The sequence below is a fragment of the Dromaius novaehollandiae genome, chromosome 5, assembly GCF_036370855.1.
Source record: "Dromaius novaehollandiae isolate bDroNov1 chromosome 5, bDroNov1.hap1, whole genome shotgun sequence".
NCBI classification, from domain to species: Eukaryota; Metazoa; Chordata; class Aves; order Casuariiformes; family Dromaiidae; genus Dromaius; species Dromaius novaehollandiae.
In genome coordinates, this window is record NC_088102.1 from 66,654,290 (window position 1) to 66,679,390 (window position 25,101).

General features: G+C 50.7%; 1 protein-coding gene across 1 annotated transcript; it reads left to right on the forward strand.

The window, feature by feature from the left end:
- Nucleotides 1-7,293: 7,293 nt before the first annotated feature.
- Nucleotides 7,294-12,974, forward strand: INS (insulin). Its single transcript, XM_026092712.2, has 3 exons — nt 7,294-7,358; nt 8,160-8,363; nt 12,740-12,974. Exons 2-3 carry the CDS (start codon nt 8,177-8,179, stop codon nt 12,874-12,876), a joined length of 324 nt encoding a protein of 107 aa, XP_025948497.1. The 5' UTR covers nt 7,294-7,358; nt 8,160-8,176; the 3' UTR covers nt 12,877-12,974.
- Nucleotides 12,975-25,101: the final 12,127 nt, after the last annotated feature.

Below are 25,101 nucleotides of genomic sequence, written 5' to 3' on the forward strand. Positions count from 1 at the left end.
GCCAAGGAGTGGACATGCCTCTGAGGAGCAGTTGCATGCGAGAGTAATTTTTTTTTTTAATCATTAGATGTCATGTTAGAAAAAGTCCTTTGGAATATAGCTGCACAGGTCAGCGCAACATTAATTCCCACGTGGGTGAAGCTTTGGTAGTGAGGTGGAAGCTCAGAGTGCACCATGAAGGCAAAGGAGTGCAAGGCACCCCCAGATAGCAATTCACATCTCGTGGAGAACAGCTGGGCCTCGAGGCAGTGGCACCAGAGCCACAGCAGCTGAAATCTCCAAGAGCTTCCTAATCACAAAACAGGGGCTTTTCAAGTAAATTTTATTCTGGAAAATGGGGTTTCAATACATCATATTTAAACTCAGCAGAAAGTGCTGTGTAGGAGTGGGTACATCGCTCCTCACTGTTCTCTTGCAGTATCAATTACAACCCCTAATTTTATCATCAAGAAAACTATGCAGATATCCACCATGCCTATGCTTTTCAGCATCATGGCAAAGGACTAGGTCTTCTCCTCTTTTGTTCTCAAGAGCTGCTCCAGGTCGTCTAAGTCTTTGCTCTCCAAGCGGTGCCTGTGTTATCACCTACTATGGAAGTCACGGTGGTGGCACCATGAAAGTCTGTTCCAGCTGTGCTTTTCACGATTTTCTTGCTTACAGTTTTGGACATTGGAGGAAACTCCTTGATAGACTCGATGGACCTTTCATGGTCGTTTCCTGAGGATCCTCTTTGTTTCCTCTCACAGACTTCCATGACTCTGACCCATGAAGAAGGACAGATGTGGTACCAGTGCTGAAAATGTGTATTTTTGAATTGGTGCTGATCAGGCTACTTTTCCAGGGTTTCTTGAGTCTATGGAAGTTATTCGCTGCTTTTGCTGTTCATTACTTGTCCTCTACTGGGGTGTCATCACCTCTTCTAATGTTTATCTATCTATGCCAACGACTGCTTTTGGGCCATTAATAGCTGCAGATTTCATCTTCTCCTCATTGATAAACAAACTAATTTGTTCTGCTGTGTCTGCTAATAGCTGTGTCTAGGAACTATTAGCAGCTCTTAGGTGCTATTTTCTCCTCTACCTTCTCAAAAAAATCTCTGTGTTCAGTAATATTTTAACAGGCTTAGAGGAAGCATACCTGTTTTTTTCCATCTGTGTTTATAGCCTGGCATTTGTTCTTCCCAAGACGAATGGGAAAGACTCTGGAAACTTTAGAGATCATTAAATAAGGTCTGTTTTGCAGTCAAAACAATCTGCAGTACAGTGGTCCCAGGTGAGCCAGGCCTGGCCTAAGATCAGGGCTACACTGCTGGGAGGATGATCTGAGTCACTATGTGGTCAGGAGGTGGGACCAGAGGGTCTGGATCATATGAGACCTTGAGCCCTGAGACTGGGAAAAGGGAAAAGGATGGAGAAACTGGCATTACGGCTTCCTTCACCGTGCACTAGCAGTGCCGGGAGGAGGGAGCACGTGGAGCTAGCTCCAGCAAGCTGTCTGCAGAGCAGCTCCAGCCCTGGGGAGCTCCCTAGTCTGTTAACAAAAGCTGCTGACTCTTCAGAGCTGCTCTGAGGAGCATCTTCCACCAGGAAGCTGCATCTCCAGGTGTTTGGATGTGCTTACCACCTTCTCCTAGCTGTCCTGGAGCAGCCTGGAGGTTAAAGGCTAACACAAAGGTGATGGGAATGGGTGGGAAAATCTGGCTGGTTATGCTGGACTTTGGGCTACACCCTCCATTTCATGAATCAACCCTTTGTGCTCTAAGATAATGTCCCTGGCCTGGAAGAACCCAGAAAATTGTGAAATCCAGAGTCTGGCAGGAGCGTCTCTCTCGGGCCCCACGGCTGGAGAGGACTTGGGGACAGCTCACCAGCACTGCACCCCGACGGCAGCCCGGATTAGTTTATAGAAGCAGCTGAGCTTACTTTTATCCCAGTGAATGGCCTGCTCCTTGGCTTGCACAATGTCCCTTTTGAAGCAAGGGCACCTCTCATTGTATGGCTCCAGATAAGCTGCAGAGCCTCGCCCTTGCTATAGCAGTCCCCTCTCCCCAGGGGCCCGCAGCGCCTGCCCCTCCTGCCCAGGAAGGCCACCACGTATCTCTGTAGGCATTGCAGGAGTTTCCTGCAAGGATTCACACGACCAAGCACCCTGCTTGGTGCCAGATTCCCTGCCCTTTGCTTCCTCTTCCCGGCTCACATCATCGCCACTGGTGGGGCGGCAGTGCATTGCCCCGGCTACATGTCGCAGCGTAGCGCGGGCGGTGCCGGGGCACCTTCTGGGGGCTGGCCATCCCCAAAGCTGCCCAAAGCAGTTCAGACCCCTCCGATGCCTCGGGGCTGCGTTTCGGCAGGCCTGCTGGCAGAGCACCGGGACGCCTTGGCAAACGGTGTCGCCCCGGGGCTCTTAGTTTCACAAGCCACCGGATTCGCCCTCAGCAGAGAGGAACACACAACATCACCATAGCACTGATCTCTGCTCCGCTTCTGGGGCAACGTGCAGCCTCATCCCAGCACGGCCGCAGTGGCTGCCAGCAGCTCTCCGGGGACCTGCCTGGAAGGGCAGGACTCGGTTTGGTGGGGAAAGAGCTCCAATTGCCACCGTGGCTCCTTCCGCAGGTCCTTACCTAGGCGCACCGCTGCCAAACAGCTGGAGGCTGCCAGCTGCGTCTGCCAAAACCGGGTGCGTGAAGCAGCCGCCCACAGCCCGGGGACGAGGCAGCGCAGCCCCGGCGGTGACCGCTAAACGCAGCACGAAAGCGGCCGCCGGAGCCGTGGCTCACGTTTCTGGGTCCCCAGGTGCTCGCTGAGAACTTGCTCGCCTCCAGATCTGACCTTTGCTTTCAGTAAAACTTGCACAAACTTGTAATCGTTAACTGGCTCCCCCGTAACGGGCTTGTTATTTTTCAGGACAGGGTTCGAAAATGCTAGACATCTACAGTAGTAAAGATTTTATTGTGCTGGCAACAGACTGTAAAACTTGATTACATGACACCAGGGATTGCCTAAACCTCATTCCCACTGATGCAACTGCTCGGGGTCGGGGGGTGACAGGAGCGAGGGAGGTGGTTTCAAGTCACGTCTGGAGGTGATTTAGCACGAAGGGCAGAAGTCAGGAGCAGCCCACTCCCACCCAGCGAGCCCTTTTATCCAGGCAGTCAGAACGGGGAGCCAAACGGTGGGGGTCGAGCGGGCTGGTCGCAGGAGGCCACAGGAACAAGAATGATGAATGAGAGCCTGGCCAACTTCTTCCTGATCAAGTGAAAATCATGGGGAAGCCCAACCTGGAAGGAGTGAGCTGAGGTTTCCTGTTAAAAAAGCTTTTCTCTTGAAAAACAGGCTCCCCTGTGCACTCCCCTCTCTCAGTTTGATGCTGACATGGGAGTTTTTCCTCTAAGACAAAACTTTCCACAGTTTATATCCATATTTTGGTTAACCTTTTTAGCTTGCCTGTTTTTCTAAATCGCTGCTAACATTTTTCATATTCCAAAGGTCCATTTATGGTAACAAAATACGTTTTCCAATAAATAATCAAAGTTATCATATTTTGGAAGGAAAAAAAGTCATTGTAGGAAACTTTTACAAAAAATTGGCTCGTGTTGGACTTTGAGCCAGTGTGATATCTTTTTTCCTTTCAATAAATCTTCCAGCGTACTGCTGTGACCCATTCCTGTGGTCGAAAGGCTGAGCAGGGATGAACGACCAGGGCGCGCTGCCTCCAAGGCACGGGGGGTCCCAAAGGGTCCTCCCCAAGTCCCCGGCCATGGTGATGGATGGGAGGATGTGGGGCTGGAAACGAGAGAGCACGGTCTCCTCTGGAGGGCAGCTGGAGGGCAGAGTTCACGCTCTTCCTTTCCTACCCTGATCTCCTGCCACTTCTGTGGTGCCTGAAAGCTGCCACCGGCGATGGCGCTGAGGATGCAAAGAGCACAGCCGAGGGGCCCGTGGCCTTGTCTGCCGCCCTGCTCTGGGAAGGGCACGTCCAACGGGAAGGGTAAAGGATAACTGCAATTGGCCACTGCCAATGAAGTGTGAGTGAGGGTGAATTCTGGTCATATTTAAAAATGCAAGAAGGAAAACCCCAAGCCCCAAATCTCAGCATGCGATTAACCTGGGGAACTCCTTGCTCCAGAGCATTTTCAAGGCAGGTATCAGCCTGGAGTTTTATTCTCCAGGAACGCACCTCACACAGCACCATGAACACAGGGAAACAACTGCCAATGTGATTTGTAGGGTAATTTTGAAAAATTGGCACCTTAGCGTGAGATGCGTGGTGGGGGCTCACTGCTCTGGGGGAAGTGTAGGTAGCACAAATCTCGAGCACCATCCCTAGCTCTGAAAATCTGCTTCAAATAGAGTGAAATGTCGTGTTTTATCCTATGGAGCTAATAATTCCCCATCTTTTCGTGGCAGAAAGAAGGTCTGAGTAAGTGAATTCCCTGTACTCACATCTCCCTGAAACCTGAGACCCTCTTCATGGGTATACCACTAGGTCATTCAAGTACATCAAATATTTTTTTGAGGGGCAGGGAGACAGAGATAATGTTACACATTGTGCCGAGATGCTATTAACTTTAGTTGAACATCACAACTTGGATTTATTAGCGTGAGGACGAAAGACCTACATAGCAGGGGACAGAGCCGATAACCTTGTCTCACATCCATTTGAGCAAATAAGTCTCCTCCCTGCACACTCATCAGAGATTTAGCACTTTTCCCAAGCCTTTTTGCAATCACAGTCATTTAGCAAACACATGATACTGCCATGACAGAGGCAGATGGGACTCACTACAAACTAGATGCTGATGGAAGTATTTGGGAGGAATTACTTCAGCTGCTTAAGAAATCGAGAGTCTGGTCTGAATCTCCCAGCATCCTGCTGATTTCAGTGAACTTCCTTCTGATTTACGCCGTATGTGGAGAGTCAGACCGATCCTAAATTCAGCGAGCAAGAGAGTTCAGGCTGATCAAAACGTCTCCTTTTCAGTACGAGTAATCTAAAAATTCAGAGTAATGGGAAGTTTGAAAATCATCTAATCCCCGACATTTAAAATGCCTTTCACTGCCTGAAGGCCTTTGCAGGAAAAAAAGAAAGAGAAACAAGTTTTAGGCAGAAAGGGTACAAGCATGTTATTAGCAGCAGAGACTAAAGTAGGTCGAGATAGCACAGAGCTGTCCAGGAAATGGGGTAATGTGAAAGCGGGAGCGGGAAGCCGGAGCTGCTGCCGTTTGCACAGGAGTGTTTCTCATGCTTTCAAAAACAGGGACCAGCATCAGGGTCATGAAACTCAGTGGACTCCCCCTCAGGCCCGTCATGTCCTGTTAAAAGCCGTTTCAGCTCTTGGATCCCACTTTCAGGGTAACGGCCATGTAGATGATGGCAGCGTAGGTCTTTGCAAGTTGATACTTTCCCTGTGTGATTCAAAAATCAGTGAAATACAGGCATCAGAGCAGGTTTTGCTGGCATCTGGGTTGGAACACACTGAAATAATGAAGAATCACAAATCTCAGAGCAGCTGTTTCAGGCTCTCTGCAAACTCAGGTAGACAAACCAGTCATACTTGCTTTATCTTCTTCTTTTCAGCCACCATTGCTAGAGATGCAGAGCGGCCCCTTCCCGCTCCACACCACGGGGACTTTGGACTGATGTTCATCGGGACAGCAGCCTTGATGAGCAAATGTCCTCGCTCTGCTGCATATCTTCTTTGCTTGGCTAGTAGGAGACATTGCTGTACTGGTTTATATTCAAGTCAGTTTTCCAAGCTCCTTTTCACAATGATGAGTGCTGACCATGCATTTTAATCTTACAATTTAAATTCTGAATAAAAAGCAAAGTGTCAGAGAATTTATGAGGCCATGGCTGTGAGAATTTGCTTCCTTGGAAAGGTCCAGAATATTGATAACCAAAAATATCCTGGTTTCTGCTAACTACCTCCAGTTTTCCCTACAGAATTCTGAATTTTAATAGCCCACCACAGCCTGTCCTCTCAGAAAATACATCAGCATCACAGACCCAGCTCATGTAAGCCAGTGTTGACTCATGCTAAAAAGAGAAAATGTGAGCACACTGTAATGGCTCACATCACTGAACATCGTAGTTGCTCTGACTGCTATCAACAGCGAAGTGCTATTTGCGAAGTGCTGTTTCTCCTGAGCTGGTGGAGAAGCTGAGGAGTTAAAAGAAGTACCCAAGCTTGGCCCCACGATACACATCCATTGAAGACAAACACGGTCCTTTTCTATCCTACCCCATAAGACGACTTATAAGCTCAGGTCCTGTTGCAGACTTCGGCTGGAAGGTGTGAACACGATCAGCTGAACCATCTTGGCTAGCAAATGAATGGACAGCCCTAGCTGAAAACATTTCTGAGGACTTATTTTCCGTCATGGAAGACTGCCAATTGTTTGAAGCAGAATATTTCACTGGGATTTACTGAAAATGTTTCTTGGTGTCCAAGACAGAGTTTCTAGTAGATCGACAAACAGAAGAGCCATGGTGTCCACAGCTGTCACCTGTAAAAGGCAGAGATTGCATCTTTAATCCCAAATAGGAATATGAGTGGGTACCTCTCAGATAAGGGAGGGAACCTGCCTTCAGTGGGTGAATGGGGAAAAGCTTATTTTTCTTAATGCAAAATTTCAAAAATTCTAATTTTGGCCCTGCACTGGGCTAAAACCATCATCCACCTTTTCCTGCAAAATGCGGATGTTGTTCCTCCCCCAGCCCAAGCCCTCGGTGCATGTCTCCAGCTCTGTGTTGCCCGGGCTGTGAGTGGGGCCTCAGATAGCCTTCACTGCAATAATGTGTTTTCTTTCTGCTAACACCTGACAGTGGCGTGGTCTCACTGACAACTTTGTCCCATTGCAGCATACTCGCTGAGGTGATATTAATCAAACATATTAACATGTTTGCCTTTAATTTTGCACTTCAGAAACAGCTGTTGAGACAGACAGGCTGTTGGCCACCTCAATGCCAGCAGTACCTATTGCCAGCATTAGTGTAATCATTACAGCTGTAATAGCACCATTACCTCCTGCTAAAAGGGTTGCTGATGGCTCAGGACAGAGCTGCGGGGAAGCAAAAACAGGTCAGACGAAATGAGATGGAAACTGCAAACTGTTGCTTCTATCTTAACTTGCCTAAAGACCTGTTGATGCTACGTAGCAAGAACTTAATGTGCCCAAACAGCAAAAATTTTGGCTAGGGCGTCACTGAGAAGGCGGGCTTCTGACTAGATCTTGTGTCATTTGGGCTAATGTAAAGCATATAAATATGGGAAATGGAGGGTGGGGAAATTGCTACCAAACAGTCTTCACCTCCGGGAGCAAACTCCTCTCTATCGCTTGCTGATACTACTTCAGGTAAGTCCGATTACCTCCTCTTAGCTTCTACCTGTGTTTTGTGAAGCTGTTTTCTCAAGTAGATGTAGCTGCTAGTGACGAGCGTTGGCTTGCTAGTCCAAGAAAATGAGGTCTTCTCGGGTCTTCGAGCACATGGTGTTGTTTTTGGGCCCTCATAAAGAGCAGCCCCTTATGACTTGGCACTGAGGGTTTTTCCCCTGAAGACGTCTGCTGATCTCTGCTCCCCTGGGCAGGCACATCAGAAGGCTCTTCCAGCACGCAGGCCCCCCTTCAGGAGCCCAGCCTCAGGGCTGAGCAGCTTTTGCCAGTGTTGATACATCCAAGATGTGAGCTCGCTCTGCAGTCTCTAACGTTAAGCCTGGCAGAGGCCCTCTGCATGCAGTCACAGATCCTGACTGGAAAAGGCACCTGGATTTTAAGCAAATTTCGCAGAGTCTCCCCGTGATGGCACCGCCCCAGAGCTCTGAGCTGGGGGTGGGATGCAGGGCAGCTCCTGCTGCTGGTTTTCCCATACGCAGGCAACTGGGGCCCAGTCTGGCTAAGTGAGCAGGGAGGGCAGGACTGACAGGAGCATATCGGTGGATACAGACTGTTGGCTATAATTATTAGTCATTTACTATGACTTGCAAAGCCTGATGCATAAAGCTGTCCTGACATTTCCCGCCAGATGATCTTCAGAGGGTCCATCTGCTTCTTTGGTCTCAGGTTTGTGCCAAAGGAGCTGAAGGGTGTGAGATGCCTGACGGCAACTTAATTCTCCCTCTCAGGCCTCCCTGTCTCTCCTCTCCCTCCTACCCCCAGGTCTCGGCCCGGTTACCATGGCTCTCTGGATCCGATCCCTGCCTCTCCTAGCCCTTCTTGCTCTTTCTGGCCCTGGGACCAGCCAGGCAGCTGCCAACCAGCACCTCTGCGGCTCCCACTTGGTGGAGGCTCTCTACCTGGTGTGTGGGGAGCGGGGTTTCTTCTACTCCCCCAAAGCCCGGCGGGACGCTGAGCAGCCTCTGGGTAAGTGCGGGCTCCCCAGCAGCCTGGCAAGGTGCCCTGCCAGCTCTTTCACTGTTCGGATGAGTTCTCTTCCAGCAGAAACTCACGTGCCATGTGCAGACACCTGGTGAAGATATTGCTCGGTCGTAACAAGCTGCTTCTCCCTCCAGCGTGGTCCATGACGAAAGAGGAGGCCCAGATATGCTAGAGGTGCCCTTCTGCACAGAGGGGAGGAGTGTGTGCAGCATAGGGACAGGGATTAATTACAGTAGTATGCTCCTTTTCTCTGGTGGCAACCAGGAGTCCAGCCACCGACTGTGACCACAGTTGTATAGTATGTGGTGTAAAAGGCAACGGCCTATCTTGGTCAGTGAGAGCAGTAATGTCCTCAATGGCAGATGCCAGGAATACCTTTAAAATACGAAAAGCACCATATTGCCAATGAAAAGCTCTTCAGGTTAAAAAGGCAGGTGGGAGGGCAGGCAGAGAAAGAGGATTTATGAGGCAGAAGGAATTGCCATTGAAAGCTTAAGCTTGTCTGCCGGTCTCTTGGAAACCATAGGCTGAAAACAGCACCCATCTCAGCCTTGTGTGGCCATTGCATGGGCCTGGAAGTGATCATAGAAAATAAAGATGGAAAGAACTCAAGAAGCCCTCCTTCTGCTCCAGGGCAGGATCAGTTATCCCTGTATCGTTCCTGACCCATGCTTGTCTAGCGTGCTCTTTAAAACCTCCAGTGAGGAAGAGCCTCCTGCTTTCTGAAACTATCTGTTCCCATGCTCAGCTGACCTTCCTCTGGAAATGTTTCTCGCTAATAGCTAACCTGAATGGCCCTTGCTGTAAATTTTTCCTTGTGTTCTCCATAGTGGACCTGGGGAAGGGTCTACTGCTTTCTTCTTTATAGTTTTCAAAATACTTGAAGACTGTTACCATGTCTAACTTCAATGTGCTCTCAGCTGAGCCCCCCCAACTTCCCCAATCTGCCTTCTTAGGTCGTATTTTCTAAATCTCTGTCCATGAAAATCATTCTCAACATGGTCCACATCTTTTTTGAACTGTGGTGCCTGGAGAAGCGCACAGGACTCCAGCTGAGGCCTTACCGCCAAGTAGAGTGAAGAAGAAACTGGAAGAATGAAGTCACATGTTTTTCACCCAGTTTTCCTGCCTATGCATGTGGTTTGCCTTTTTCAAAGCAGCACTGCCCTGCTGACTGGCAATGATTGTTGTTTCCCTGGGGTCCTTTGGCCCTCCCTTCCGATGTACCAGTGGTCCTTGAAGCACTGCCCATCCTTTGTCCTGTGTGCAGGACTGGCATCTTACCCAACTCTTGCTGAATAGCATCCTATCTTTTCAGAGTGTTTCTGTAGTTTGCCAAGGTAATATCGAGTTCTGATCTTGCCCTTCAGCAGCCTTGCAGCCCCCTACAGCTTTATACTGTCTCTCATTTCACGGCGGTAAATGGATTAGCTTGAGTATGTTGTGATGGAGTCAGTGTCCATCTCACCCTTTTTGTGTATAGCAGGTTAAGAAAACAAAAAGCTGACATTCTGCAAAACCAAAAGAGATGAGGTGGGTTTGTTTGTTTATTTTGCTTTTTTTTTAGTGGAGCAGTTGTTTTTGTAAATCAGTAGCAAGGAAAATGCAATTTTGCCAGGACAGAGATACTCTGCTCTCTGTCACCTGCCCTGCCCCCTGATGAACTAGACTGCGGGCCACCAAGGCAGGCGTTGCTGTCTAATCCCGCTCTGGAAGCTACTGGCTTCCAAACAACTCTGGAGATTTCTGAACTTGTCCTAAATGCTTTATCTGAACTTTTTGTTTCTGGGAAATGGCATGTCCTGTGCTTCTCGGTTTCAGTTGTGATTGAGTCTGAACTCCAGAGGAGGTGCAAGCAGCGAGCAAATGTCTTCTATCAACAGTTAAATTTCAAAATTGGAAACAGATTTGTGGAAAAGAAACATAACAGTAAAAAACACAACTTCAGTGCTCTGTATCTGACGCTAATCTCCTTCCTGAGCTGTCACTTAGGAATGGTGTTTGGGGCATGGTGCCATACAGGGACCTATTGGAAATGCTGCCTTTCCATGGCTTGGTGAGCATCAGCTGGTGTAGGTGCAGGGACATCAGAGGTGGGAGCCAGAGGGCAAGAGCATTGCACAGGGACCACCACCTTCCTTATGACGGGATGATCCTCAGACTGATTCCTGTGCCACCGCATCCTCTCCCTGGAGGCAGAGGAGTTCTCCACCAGCTGCATCCACCCACCACCAATAGCCACGTCCCCTACCCGGCTATCTCTTGGAAAAGCTGCTTTTACCGAACGCTTATAGGAACAGGGAAATCGGAAGACATAGAGAGACAGAACCTGTTTTTGTTTCATGACACACAATAGCGAGCTGTGTAAGGTCTCAGGCTCAAAATATTGCTTATGGTAACTGAAAATGCTCTGTGGCAAACTGAAGTCTTTTACCCTTTTACTTCATCGTCCCCTGCAAAAGCCGGGGAGGCAGGATTCAGAGGGAAACGTGGCCTGCAACCCCCTCTGTGCTGAATCCCTGCCCCAGGTTCCAGCACTTAGTGTCTGAATGCGAATGTAGGTGGGATGAGGCGTTTTGGACAGCTGCCTTTGAACACTGTGTTTCCCATTCATATCCAGACACAGCCAGGACCTGCAGTGCTCAAGCTGTAACGCAAGGATGATGTCTCTCTTGGGAGATGGGTACTCGCAGTTCCCCTTGGCTTCACGTCCTCTATAAATTCAGCAAGCACACTCCCTCCTCCATCTTCTGACTTGCTAATGGAGATTTTGAATAGCACCAGGCGCAGAAGAGACCCTCACCAAGTCCCACTCGTTTTAACCCTCTAGCTCAAAGATGATTATATCACCTTTATATCACCTACTCTGACTACAATACAGCTGTCCCACCCATCCTTCTCCCACCAAATAGCGGGTTCATTTGTGTCTGTATATGCATATACATCCATACATGTATGTGACTGGCCTGTGAAATAGTCTTAGAGGTCTTAGGAAGGTGAAGCAAGATAATGTCATAGAAGATAAGTAGCTGGTTTGCTGTGATTTTTTCTGAAAGGCCACATGGGCTATTTGATTTGTTTTTGATGTTACTGAAGACAATCACACATGGGTTTAAAGCTTTTTTTATCCAATTCTCTAAATATTGTAGGAAGAATTTCATTAAGGCCAACCAATTTGAAAGATCTAAGAACTTTCTAGCTCTTTTTCCAGTATTTCAGCCTGAGCTAATACCTCTCTGTCACATGAGCTGGTTGTACTTACTATCTTCTCCCAGCTGACCTGAAGGATGAAGATGAGTAAATCATGAAATTTCCACTAGATATATCCTCCTCCATGAAATGTTGGAATAAATCTTTTCTAAGTTTTCCTCCCAGCACACTAACACAATGATTTCTTGTCACTCTTGGGTCTTGCTCATTACATTATGCTTTGGGGGCTTTGGGACTTTGCATCTTGTGCTATACTTTTATACTGCCCTAGAAACCGCATCTTATCCTCGCTTTCCATGCACTTTCTTTTTATATTGAAGTCACTGAAGACCTCCTGATTTAGCCATAGAGCCCTCCCAAGCCCTGGAACAACTGTGGCTGTCAGGGGTTCTTTTCTTCCTGCAGGAAAATCACAGCTTTATTTTCTGTGTTTTCAGCGGGCAACTAAAACCTGAATGGTTTTCTTGACAAGTTTTCAAGTTCCCATCAGTAAATGACACATTTTGTTGAGTTTTGTGTCCAAATACCCCAGTTTAGCGTTCCTTTTACAACTTGTCCCCAGCTGTGAGCACGGACACACACAAACACTTCTGCAATCGGCCCGAGGCTGCATCCCAGCAGCGAGCAGGAGCAGGCTGTTCAGAACCAGCTGGGAAACGCGTCCAGCCCTGGGACGAACCCTTCCCTGCGGTCCCACGGACGTTGCCACTGTTTGCTCCGGCTTCCAGGAGAACGGCTCGCTGCCCAAGGGGGGCTGCACTTCCAAGCAGCTTATCCCTGCGGAGCAGGCAAGCCCATTTTATTTTATCATCTTATTTACTAGCTGCTCACTCCGGGGAGGGTACAGGGTTTCTTTTCCTCTCCACATGGCTGCCTCGGCAAAACCTCTGCGTCCCTTTGTCCCTCGCGCTGCCAATGTCCACGCAGCTTGGCTGCTTTCACGCACCGTGGGATTCTTTCGGGAGAGGAGACACAGAGCCCGAAGGTGCTACAGACAGCATCGGCACGGGGAAATCTTTGCCATGGTCCGCCCATTTTCCAGCCCACTCTGGCCAATCCTGGTGTCCATAAGGGGGGGGCCTCTGCAGAGCTCGACAGCAAGCGCTGATGTTGCATGGAGTCCACAGCTTATCATTTTTTTTTCCTGGCAGTGAGCGGGCCATTGCGTGGCGAGGCTGAAGAGCTGCCGTTCCAGCAGGAGGAATACGAGAAAGTGAAGAGAGGAATTGTTGAGCAATGCTGCCATAACACGTGCTCCCTCTACCAACTGGAAAACTATTGCAACTAGCAGAGAGGCCAGCAGTGGGGAGACGTGGGTGAAAGGGAGAAACATGCACTTATGCTATTGCACCTTCAAAGCAGTTGAATAAATGTTGTGAATCTGTTCAAAGCATTGTGCCATTTAATGCATCCATCTCTGGGGACAGGGGCCATTAGCATTTATATCAGGAGTTTCTTGTCTGTGCCCTGGTAAGGCAGTTTTAAAAGGTACCAGATATGCCTGGAGCCACCCATCATTTAACACCGTTTTTCTGCCATCCATATGAACTGCCTGGGACTTAGGGAGGAGGATCACACAGCGCTGAAGCGGGTATGCAGAGCACCACAGTATCCCTGGTGCCTCGTGGATGAGTTGGAGGGCAGAAAGACCTGAATGAGGCTTATCTTTCTAGGGAAATATTACTAAGGAATAGCTATGGAAATTTCATGCTGACCAGCTTCCTGAAGTTCACAGCCCAAATATAGAAAGGCAGTTGGGAAACTGAACTTCCTCAGATACAAGACGGAAATAGTTCAGATTAAGCAAAGAATTAAGTCATCTGTTAATTGTACAGAGAAAAATCATGGCCAACTGCCATGACCGGTTTACAAAGTGTATCCAGTTCTCTCCTCCGTTTGCCAGTGGCCCAAGCAGGGTCCTTTAACAGGATGTGCTTGTCATTCACAAGTATTTGACAAATCATGTATAGAAAGCAGATTTCAGCCAAAAGGAGTTTCCCTGAGCTGTCTGCCGCCGGCACACATTGATTGCTGTCGATACTAGTGGCTGAGCTGTGGTGCATGCAGCCCACGTAGCGGCTGCTGATGCTCGAGCGGGGTAATGCTGTCTGCTGGACCAGCTTGTTCCTCTCTTGTTTTTGCACCCACAAGTCCAGCTTTCCCTGTCTCCCCTGCTTTAATGGAGCGAGGCTGTGTATCCCGCGCTGGGAGTGCTCTGACACATGCAGGTCCCTTCTCAACCCCCACCTTTGTCATGCCCGGCTGGTAAAATGTGCCACAAGGTACCTTGCCTTGGTGCCTTCCCTCCTGGGGGTTTATCCCTGTCAGGTTTATCCCTGAGTTTCATTTGCATTATTTTGCATTAGGAGAACAGAGGCTTTTAGAAACACTCTCCCAAGAGTGCGGTCTCCTCTGCTGTGAAGCAAAGCCAGCCTTGAGGAACTGGAGATTGCCGATAACCAGGAGCTTCATGGCAGTGTCCATGCCCCTGCAGCCACGCACAGCCTGGGAGAGGGGACAGCGGCGGTCCGGGCTGAATTTTCCTGGTGGCAGCTTTTGAAAGCCAGTCTGGAAAGACACTGTGGTTTCAACAGCCTCTGCTGCCACTGGAGCCCTGCGGATGGATGCTGCCTTTCTGGTCCCTCCCAGGAGTTCAGCTCCTGCTTCCGTCGTGAGCGCAGATCCGGTGAAACTGCTGCAAGCTGCAAGGCTAGAGGAGCAGAGCAGCCACCTGTCCGGGCTGCACAAGGAGAGCTGCCAGATGACCCTCCATATGGTCTCCCTCATGCTGCAGGAGAGCCTCGTGCGTGGCACCTCTCCTCCAGCTGCCAGACCACTCTGTCCGTGTGCTTCTCCCCTCTGCCCACCCCTCTCCCCCCCCACCCCCCACCCCTTTGCCCAGCCCTGCTGCATATTTCCAGCAGCAGCGCCTGCAGCTGGACAGGGAGCCCTGGGCCAAAATTTTGTGGTTAGGAAAGCATGGCAAGAAGTTTGCTGTTTCCAAGTTACTCGGCTCCCGCCAAGCCTCGCAGTGTATCGCTCTGGTGGTTTCTAAAGGACACCCCCCAGAAGCGCTGCTTCTAGCTGTGCTAGTGCTCCATGAGATCACCAGGATTTGTGTTATTTCGGTAAAAATACCAGAGCTATTGCTCATGGTAAAGCCATGGTTATATTTAGGCATGCAATGGGGTTCCAGCAATTCCACACGCTCCATCAGCCCCAAGGAAAACAGCCCTGAGTCCAGAGGCAGGGAGGAAATACAGCCACTAAGCCCACTTGCAAGGTCTGGAGGGGAAAGCACGTCTGAGGAGAGGAACACGGCGTGCGCCAGGTCTTCCTCGTGGGGCATTGCTCGGCGCTGCAGCTGGAAACCCAAGACCTGCTGGAGGCCAGTCTGGGACCAGGACCCATGTCAGCTAGGGCTGCAGTCCTGGAGGGAGGTGCCTGCCAGCGGTCTGCTCACGGGCCCGCGAAAGGCAGGCAGGCAAAGAGGCCCTGTCATCAGGAGGCAGATTTGCTGAACGTACTTCTCTGGCACTGGCTGAAAAGGCTGGGAGTCCTGAAAACGGAAGAGAAGGAGATGGTGTAGGAGGGGGCATGGTCTCGAGTGCCTGACTGCTGGACTGATATTAGCGCATTTTCAAATGCTGTATGGTAGAGACGGAAACAGCTGGGAGAGGGGGGTATAGTCAAGTCCCGTGGAGATACCGCTGCCTTTCCCTTGGCTCTGGACGGATTATGCTCTCCTCTTACAGAGGACTCTCAATCTACTGTTCTCCAGCACCTGAAATTACTTTGCTGTATATTTAGAGCACTTGTGCTCAGCAAGGTTGAGTGAAATATCAGTGTCTGGACAGAAAAGGTTTCATAACCGCTTTTATTGAATAAGCTGGTGACTTTTATAGGAGAGCACCGGCAGAGTTAGCACTTCTGCAGATTCTCAAGAGCACCCAGTATTTTGCTTTGGTCCCTCCTGCCAGCCACTGGAGAGAGAAGGGACGTTTCTTGCGCATATCCACACTACTGTTGCTGTAAGTATACTCGTCTAGCTAAGACGAGAGGAGGGTCTTCCTTTCTACTAACTCATTGCATTTCAGATGGCTTGGAGCCAGCCCCACAGCTGTTAGATACCAGGTGAATAAATGACATGAACAAGTATCTAGTACTTTCACTGTTTTACACGCAAAAACCCAAACACCCTTCAGTGACCCAGATGGCAAAAGAAGTGTGTGACAGAACCAAGAACTGAACCCAAGGAAGATGACAAAGTTAGAAATTTTCTAAGGAGGACTTTTTCTTTGTTTTGTAAAAAAACTGTTTTTAGAGAAACTATCATTGCTGCTTGATTCAGAAGGAGCTGTCACTAGAGTGGGGACTGCTGGGATTTTCAGGTTTTCCTCTCTATATGCAGGAGACTCAAACCCCCAGAGCTGGGGGATCTTCAGCTCCCTGGAGACACAATATTTGGAAACTCAGAGTCCTAAGCTGGCATTAGAAACCAGGCAAGTGTCCAGGAGCATCCTTCTTACAGTTTTGGCCCGCATCACCGAAACCTAGATGTTTCATGAACTATTTGTCTCCACAAATCGATATCTTCCTACAAGACCCTCCTTTGCCAGAAAATTCCCAGGTGATTGTCCAGCTCGGAGGGGTGGATAACCTTCAGCCACTTCTGACGGTGAGTGAACAGTGCCCAGGTTGGAACTGGCTGGTGGTGCCTGTTCGTTCCTCTGCTCCCCGTGCGGCTGGGGGCCAGGCAGGGGGTACGTCCACAGGCCAGCTTTCCTAAGCCTCTGTGGAAAGTGAGTACATACGCAATTTGCTCAGCGAAAGTCAGAGTTGCCCTTAACTGTCTATGAAACACTTGTCTGGCTTTTCTAGGAATGGGATACATGAGTCACTCCATAACATTTTCCTGTAATCTTGCTTTCCTCTGCTGCTTGGAAAGGGAGGAGAGAGGAGGGAATGGAGGGTAAGGGGTACAGTCTATTTTAGGGTTTGAGAAGTTATCAAAAGACTGCTGAAGTAGAAGACAGAGGGCTGGCAGCACAGGGGAGAGGAGAGACGAGCAGCAAGCAAACAACGCCCAGCAAAACGCAAGGCCGGTGGCTGCTTCCAGAAATCACAGCAGCCTCCTCAGACCTTGCCCCCAAGGAGAGATCATCTGCAGCTATCGCTTGGCAGAGGCGCATCCAAGATGCTTGGAGTCCGCTCCACCTCTCCCATAGCTTCAGTCAGAACCTGCACGGGGCTTTTCAGCATGCCTCTGGATGACCAAGGATGGGCACGGACTGGAAGAGTCTAGAGACCCCGTTAGTGAGACTGGAGAGGCATTTGCATTTCAGAAATCTTCTTCCTAACATCCAAGCCTTCAACACTAATGTGACCAGCCAGCCACTGTGCAGCAAGGTGAAACTCCTGCCCCGGTGCTCCGCGAGTCCTGCGTCCTCTGTGGGACAAATTAATCCGCAGGCGTTCCTGCCTTCTGGGCAAAAATACCCAGGAAAGCTTCCCAGACCATTACATCAGTGCCGGCTTGAAATCCAGATTTTTCCATAGGGAAATGAGGGGAATTGCAGGAATATCTTTATTGGAGGCAGTGCCAATCTCAAGAGGACAGCGTGGAAACATAACTGAACACGTAGGCTAAGGTGTGTTAGGCTTCTGTCACAGGTAGGACCACCTTGCTGGCAGCTGTCTCCGGCGCGGAGAGCTTGGTCTCAGCTGGTGACCAAGGCTCCTTCCAGAGCCCATGGCTGCAACCGTGCTTCTCCTAAGGGAGACATCTAAAACACGACCGATCATCTGTGCTCGTGAAGAGCACTCCAAGCAGTCACTGGAGCACTGACCGCAATGGGACCCCTAACGCATAAAAACTAGGGGCAGGAAACTGGAAACACCACCTCTCTTTGCCAGTCGGTTCTGCTAAACCATAAACCATTTCTCTGAGAAAGAAGCTGCAAAACGATAAGCTTCGAACCCGAGACCTGAGGAGAGGAGCGCCCCAGCGAAGACAGCTCTTGGGAGCAGCGCAGGCAGTTGCCTGTCCTCTGCCATTGTTTGGTTCATTTCCTCTTTCTGAATGCTCTCAATTAGAACGGGTTGGGAAATTGCAAATGCCACATTTTTCACTGGAAAATGTTGATTCATCAAAATCAGCACCTCCCGCAGGACCGGACCAGTTTTAGCAAGGCTGGATTGAAAGGGAAGAGGGGACCGGCAATGATTCAGGCACCAAGCGGGAACGTGGGAGGTTCAGGTGCCCGCTCCACAGGCATCGGTGTGGGGATTTTGCACGCTGTGCCCTACTTCCCAAGAACTTGCGTTAACCCCCAGGCTCTGCATTACCCCGGGGTGCACTGATCTCCGGCTTCCGAAAAGTTCCGGGAGGTTTGTGCAAATGCAGAGTGGGAACTGCTTCGAAATCTTCAGACAGGGCAGGACCATCATTTCCTACCCAGTGCCATGCCCAAGCCTCAGTGCAGTATTTCACCAGCAGCTTCGGATGTCTGGCGAGGTGGAAATCAGAAAAAGCTAGGGGCCGAGTTTGCAACTAGAGCACAAGTGAGAAGGAAGGGGTGAAGCACGGGGCCGAGGACAGCTGTCCCCCCCAGCCCTGCAGCTGGCCACCACGGAGAGAGGGGACCAAGGAGGGGCAGCGGGTGTGAGCCGCCGTTCCTCCCTCCCTCCCCAAAGTGAGAGCAAGGCCTGGGGAGCTCAGGTGGACTGCACAGCTTTCTGAGACGTGCAGACGTCTAAAATACTTCCTTATTTTAGAAGCTGTAAAAGCTCTCAGAAAAAAAAAAAGAAAAAGATCCTTCTGAATACGCTTTGGTTTCCAGAACTGAAAATAACATAAAGGGCTTGGACTCTTCACTTTTTTAAAAGATGGAGTGAGCTGAAGGCCAAAGGGGAACAAAGGTATTTTTTCTCCCTTTTTTATAACACCCGGGAAACAAGACTGAAGGCGACACTATGCCACTTTCTACGCCGGAGCACATGGCTCCTCAGCTTGCCAACGTGACCCTGCTGGCTTCCTGACCACAGCCCTTGCTGCCATTTGAGGGGTAGCTTTGGCCCCCAGCCCCCCCCCCCCCCAAAAATGAGGATGGCAACAACCCAGGATGTCTGTAGCTGTGGTCCAGGTGGGATTTCTTCATAAAGTCAGCTTCCAGCCCCTCCGCTGTCTGACCAGAACCAAGCAATTCCCCGCTCGCAAATCTGCTCAGGAAATGCCAAATTTTGTTGTGAATTCCTGAAGGAGAAGTGACGCAGGAGTAGGGAATGTTGCATCCATTTACCTCCCTCCCTGCTCCTCCTCCTGCCGCGTTTTGCATTGTGATCTTTGGGAAGAAAATACACGCAGGCCCGTTTATTCTGACTCAGCAGTTGCTTTGAAGTGAGTTTGCGGTAGCGGCGGGGCATCGTGCCCGGCTGAAATGTCTTGGCTCCGCTACCCTTGCAACAAACTTCCAAAGGTCTCATGCTAGCGGTGGAGGGCAATTTGAAGAGAATGCACATAAAGGCTTGGGTTCATTCACGCTGGTTGAATAGAGAATTGAAAACCGAGCCGCAGAGGGGATTGCAAGACAAATTCTTCTGGTTGCGGAGTTGTTAGCACTGCCTCGAAAAGAAAAGACCAAAGTTGCCCCCGTTTCCTGCATTCATGAACCCTTACCAAAAGGGCTCCGCTCTGGTTTCGAGGAAAGGGGAGCAATTCACGCAGAAATCAGCCGTCGGGGAACGGATTTTGAATGTGAGGGGGACCAGGACCTCTGCGAGGCCATCCCGGACGGCGGGCACGTGGGGATGGCTGTCCCAGCCTCCGGCGTAGGGGGTCCTTCCAGGTGACCACGCTGTCCTCTGAGTTACAACACAAGCTGCTCTGAGCTGGGGAGCGGTAGCTGGCTTATCTGCAGAGGAAGAGATGCTCGCCACTTTTCTGAAGCTAATTAGCTGTATTATTTCCTTTTCCTGGAAGCCACAGATAGAAGAATGCTGTCTATTACTCTAGGATCTGTTGGATTCATTTTTATATAAAAGATAGCCAGACAACACCCTGTGACTTTTTTATTTAGCCACCACATCAGTTTTTAGGAAACGGACACGGGATGGATTTGAAACCTGCATCCAGCCAGTCTCCTGACCTTGGAGGGACTTTTCTTTGCACGCACAGAAGTTGTTCAGCTTTCAGACTCAAACTTCTCTGTGATTTACATTGGGCTCAGCAAAGACACACCTATTTTGGGCAAAAAATAGCACCTCTTCCTTCGCCTCTCCCTCGGGCAGGAAGAACACTTTAGATCTGGCTATAAATTGATCTGGAAAGTCGCTGCCAGCTCATTGTCTCTAGGTAAATTATTGCTGTTTGCAGCGCTGAGGAGCAAGGCCATTTTTTTCCAAGCTGAATGCCAGGTTGATTTTCAGTGTGTCCCCCTGCAATCCCGTTGGGCAAAGCTGGCATGAGCAGACCCACGACAGTAACGGGAAGCTAAGCGAGCTGATAGTGCATAAGGAAATGATCCGAGACTTAATCCTTTCCCTTCATCCCCAGTTTTCGAGAGAGCAACCACGTTAAGGAGCGGCGGTGGGAGGAGAACCGCTTCCCGGGCAGCCATGGGTCCCCAGCCCCATGGGGCAAGCGCTGGAGAAGTATTTCCCGGGGGGGCCAGTCAGTGACCCCGTTCAAAAAACTCAAATCCAAATGAAACCACCCACCCCAAACTGACAATAAACCGTTCTGCGGAAGTTTCGGTGGAAAAATTAAAACTCTTTTTCCAGCTTATCAGAAACCTCATCCAATTCGGAGGCCTGAATTTACCCCCCTCCCTCCTCCCGGGGGCCTGGGTGCATCCAGGCTGGGACCTGGCAAGGCAGCCTGTGTCCCTGCGGGCACGTCTTGCTGACCCAGGTTTCTAGCTTTAGCTGCCCGGCCCAAGAATTTTTGGAGGGATTTTTAAAAATGCTGCCCGCTAGATGCTGTCGTGGCCATTGTGCTTCCTCTGCTTTCAGTGGCAAGAGAGAAATCACGGCGAAACAGCCCCCCGGGCCAAACCACTCTCTGCTCCCCTCCCACCTTGGAAGTTGCATTTTCAGCCATTTTTTAAAAGTTTGCTAGCTAAAACTGTCCCTGTCTTCCCAAATTTTGACATCTTGCCCTTGAAATACTGAATTTCAAACAAACAAGGAAAAAGAAAGGACCCCCCCCAAATTCTGATGAAATGTTGATTCTGGATTTTTTTTTTAACCTATTCCTAATAGAAGCATTAGCAGGCAGGTGCCCAGAGTCCTTCCTCGTGCACCTCTGGGAAAGCACAGGTTGTTCGTGGGCGGTAAGGAAGTGGCATTGGGGCAGAGACGAGGCTTGCTGTCCCCTCTGCACGGCCGGGGCGAGGAGGTGACTGGGGGGTGGACGGGAGGTTGCCCGCGCCAGCCTGTTTCCCCCGGGGAGGTGGGAGGAACTCCAAAGCCTCAAGTCCCTCTCAGAAAACACTCTTCTAGCAGCTCCTTTCCTGATGAGAGATCACTGCCCTCCTCCTGGGGACACTAAGCATATACCAACGTCATTCTCATTTTTCCATTATGATATTCACCACAGAGCCACCGGTGTCATTCTTGAGCCACTTTCCCTTAATCTTCACCCCGCGGAGAATTGCTCAGCGTCGTTTCTCTGGCTGCTCCGTTCCACTGCACATCTTATTGCTCCTGTTTAAGAATATAGGACTGATTTGCAAGCCATTGAGCTGGTCCATGCTAACCTTGCATTACTGTGCCTTCTTTGTCTCCAGAAAGGCTTTTTACATCCCATTTCTTCCCCTAGCCTGTATGCAGCTTTAGTTTCTGGAATCGTTCCTGAGGAATTCATCTGTTCTGTTGTACTCAACAACCCTCCCAACCTGGAAAAGATCCGGAGGTTTAATATATCTATTCAGAGCACAGAAATTATCCATGGGTCCGTCACCAAAATAGGGCACCACAAAAATGCCGAGAATCTGTTAAACACGGATTCCTGCGGTGGTTTTCCCTCCTCCTGCAGTCCCAGATGTTGCCAGGGGATGGAGCACAGCTGGATCCCACAGGCCCGGCCCTGCCAGATGAGGTCCTGGAGCAAGGCAAGGTGCCTTGGGCAGAAAGCATCCCCATGGGCACTTCTCTGCACGGCGAGGCTTATTGCCCAAGGCGGATAAAGACCTCACAGATAGAGAAGGAGGCTTTCAAGTCTCCCAAAAATAGACACCCCCCCCCCCCGCAGCCCCCACCTGGCTCACCTTGGGCCAGCAGCTGCCGTCACCCTCCCTTTACTGTGCACTAATACTGCCACTTTTTCCTGTCTCTTCAGGTTAAAAACCCTGCGTCACCTGGTCACGGGGCACCAGCTGAGGGTGCCTCTTACTGATTTCAACGGGAAACTGATAAACCCTGGTGTTTCTCTGCGAGCCAAATCACCTCACTTCTGTACGCTGTGCTGTGGCACCAAAAATAAGGGGGGAAAAATAACAATGCAGACGAAGAAAGGTGCCAGAAGGAGAAAACAGCCAGAGCTCGGCATGTGACGCTGGACTAGGAATCTGTGCCAAGGACGGGGGACCGGCGAGGCCGGGACGGCGACGTGCCAGCCTCGGCGATGCGCGGGAATTACGCAGAAGCGCATCGGCCGCTTCTGATAAAGGCTGCGGCAGATCTGCGGCCTGGAAAACAGCGCGATGGGCACGGCGTGGTATCAGCCTTCGGAGGCACGTGCAGTGACCTTGAGCGAGGGACGAGTCGGGCTGCTGCTGCTGCCGCTCCCGTCGCTGTTTAAGGACGATATTTCTCTGAAGCGTCAATGTTTGCATCTCACCCAGCGTGTTTCTCCAAAGAGGATTTTGGTCGCATATCTGAGTGTCCAGGCTCTTGAAGAAGCCCCAGACAGGGGCACTGGGCCCAGGACAGCGCTAAGTCTTGTGCCTGTCTTGGCTTTTCCACCCATTTCCCATTGGGCAGAGGGGAGGGCTGCAGTGCTGAATGCATGACGTACAGGGAATTTTGTGAAAAAAAACCAAGTGAGGATAGTGCTACAATCAAAGCGCTCCCCGGCAAACACGTTAGTGTGCTCATCTTGGCTCTACCCACCTGGGTAGGTGCACCTTGCTCTCATGTCCCACTGCATGCCCCTGTTTTTCCCCCCTGGAGTGCAGCCCTCTTTTGAGAAATCTTCATCCACTCTGGAGATACTTCTGCTGACCAATATTTCATTGGAAACAGCACGTGTCTACGAAGCATATTGGTTTTGCTGGGTGTGTGTTCTCAGGCCGGGCATCCCTCTTTGAGCAGCCCAATCCCGCGGGAGTGCTCCTGGCCGCCCTTCCCGCGCCAGCGCGCCGTCCCCAAAGAGCCTGCGCTTTGCAACAAAACCCGACTTGCCCTGGCGGCGAAGGGCTGCCAGAGCACATATATATCCTAAATATAAATATTGATGTTTCAAGTGAAGCTGGCACTTCTCCGCACCTAGCATTCCCCCGGGCCGGTGCCCAAAGCCTGCCTCCTGCCCCATCGCGAGGGGGCCTGAATCCCGGCGCTTCCCCGGCTTCCCCGACTCCCTGGACCGGGCACACGGGTGAATTGAAGCACATGAGCAGGCGCTATCTACTTGCTGATGTACTTTAGTGCTGGGGGCGTTTCGTGTTGTCTGACTCATGCTAGCGAAGTGATTGCTCTTCAAACTCGTATCTCGGCTCTCTCCTTGGCCGCGGACACGGCTTAGATCAGATATTCTTTTGCTCTGCACAGCGATTAACCTACCTCATGGGGCAGGTGAGGGCTACGAGCCCCAGCAGCAGGTCAGCAGAGCATGGCCAGCCTGAGGTCTCTGCCCAGGCAGGGAGGGAAGATCTGGGGTCGATGCCTCCTTCCCGCGTGGACATGGAGAAGAGAAGGCGACCTCCAGCCACCCTCCCTGCCGCTCCACATGTGGTTTTGTTTCTCCAGCACACAGGCGTTTGGGGTTAAATTGTATTTGGAAATCGCAGTGGACACAGCAAAACAATGTCTTTTAAGCAGCGGACTAAAGGACAAAAGACGTCCCATGTTTATTACGTGGAAACCAGCCCCCTGAGCACAAGCTCGGTGCTGTTGGCGGCTGCTTTATCCTTTCGGCTCAGGCAGGGTCCAGACCAGACCTTTTGCTCGTGCCACCGTGTCTGCCCCAGATGTTGCCAGCAGCTCCGCTGCGGAGAGAAATACCAGTAAAGAGGAGCCCCGGCCACTGCAGCGCGTTTCGTTACGGAGGCAGAACAGCTGCTGCCGTTGGCGGACACCTTTGGCCACGTGAGATGCGCCTGCCCCGGCAGGGGAACGTGCCTCGTCCACCTGCTCCCAGCCTGCAGCATCGCTGCCTGGCACGGACCAGGCCCTGGCAAAGGGCATCGCGTCTTTAGGAGACTGTATTTTAGCCAGCAGAGGGAGCGCTCAGAGTTGCAGCCGCACACCGGCACGGATTGGGAAATGCCAGGAGGAAAATGGATAAAATCCCGACCCGAGAGCCAGAGCGCTGAAACAGAAGGTTTGCCCCCGCTGCGCGGCTCGCCCCGGCGATGCGCGGCTGAGCCCCGGCGTCGCTGCGGGAGGTCGGGGCGGCGGGGCTGCCCGAGCCACGACGGGAAGCCCTGGGTCCGCGCCGGTCACCGGGCCGGCCCCTCAGGTAGAGCTTCGCTTGAATTTAGGCCAAACGGAGCCACTCTCTGTTAATTTGTTCTGCTTAGTGAGCTAAAGACTCAACATCTGGCAGTGCCTATAATTGTCTCTTATCTTAGTAAAAGGAACTAAATTATTCCCCATGAAATGCCTCCGTGGTGGGGGCATCTCCTCTCACGTGCAGTAACAGAAATGTAATTTGTTACCCAAATGCACATGTGCAAAGGCTGGTGCCTGGTCCTCTGCTGACGGCACGGATTCCCCAGGTTTTTAAATGAAGGCTTTTCAAGCACAAATGGGCAATTTTGAAACTTGTCTCTCCACAGATCAGTAACTAGAAAGAGAGTAATGTAACTAAGTCAGGTGTCTCTGGGATTGTGTTAGGACAAGCCCACTAGGGGATACTGATGTGGATTAGATAAATATGTCATTAAATCATTTGCAGAGCGAGGTTATGTAGGGAAACTGGAGTGCTGAGTGTTACAAAGATCTTGTCATATTGTATATTTCTGAGCATGTCCCCTCCCAGTGAACTGGAATCTGCATTAACTCATCCGCACTCGGTGAACTGGCGTTTTCCCACAGACACAGCACTTGCTTCCTTTTAGTCGCCCTTAGTGCAACCGCTGACTTGTTAACTCCCGGGCCAAGCCTGTCGCAAGCCTGATAAAAGACAATGGGTCAGATTGGCGAAGCTAAATACATCACGGCGTCGAGAAGGAGCGGAGCTGATGCCGTGGGTGGCGGGGCTCCGGGGACACGGCAGGGACGGTGAGGGACGCCCAGCTGGACACGTCCTTGTTGGCTCTGTAAGTGGGCGGGAGTAGAAAAGAAGGAGATC

Excerpts from the sequence above, each read along its gene's own strand:
- INS (XM_026092712.2), top strand. The coding sequence starts at position 8,177 with ATGGCTCTCTGGATCCGATCCCTGCCTCTCCTAGCCCTTCTTGCTCTT. Across the intron at positions 8,364-12,739 it reads GGACGCTGAGCAGCCTCTGG|TGAGCGGGCCATTGCGTGGC; the intron begins GTAAGTGCGGGC and ends TTTTCCTGGCAG.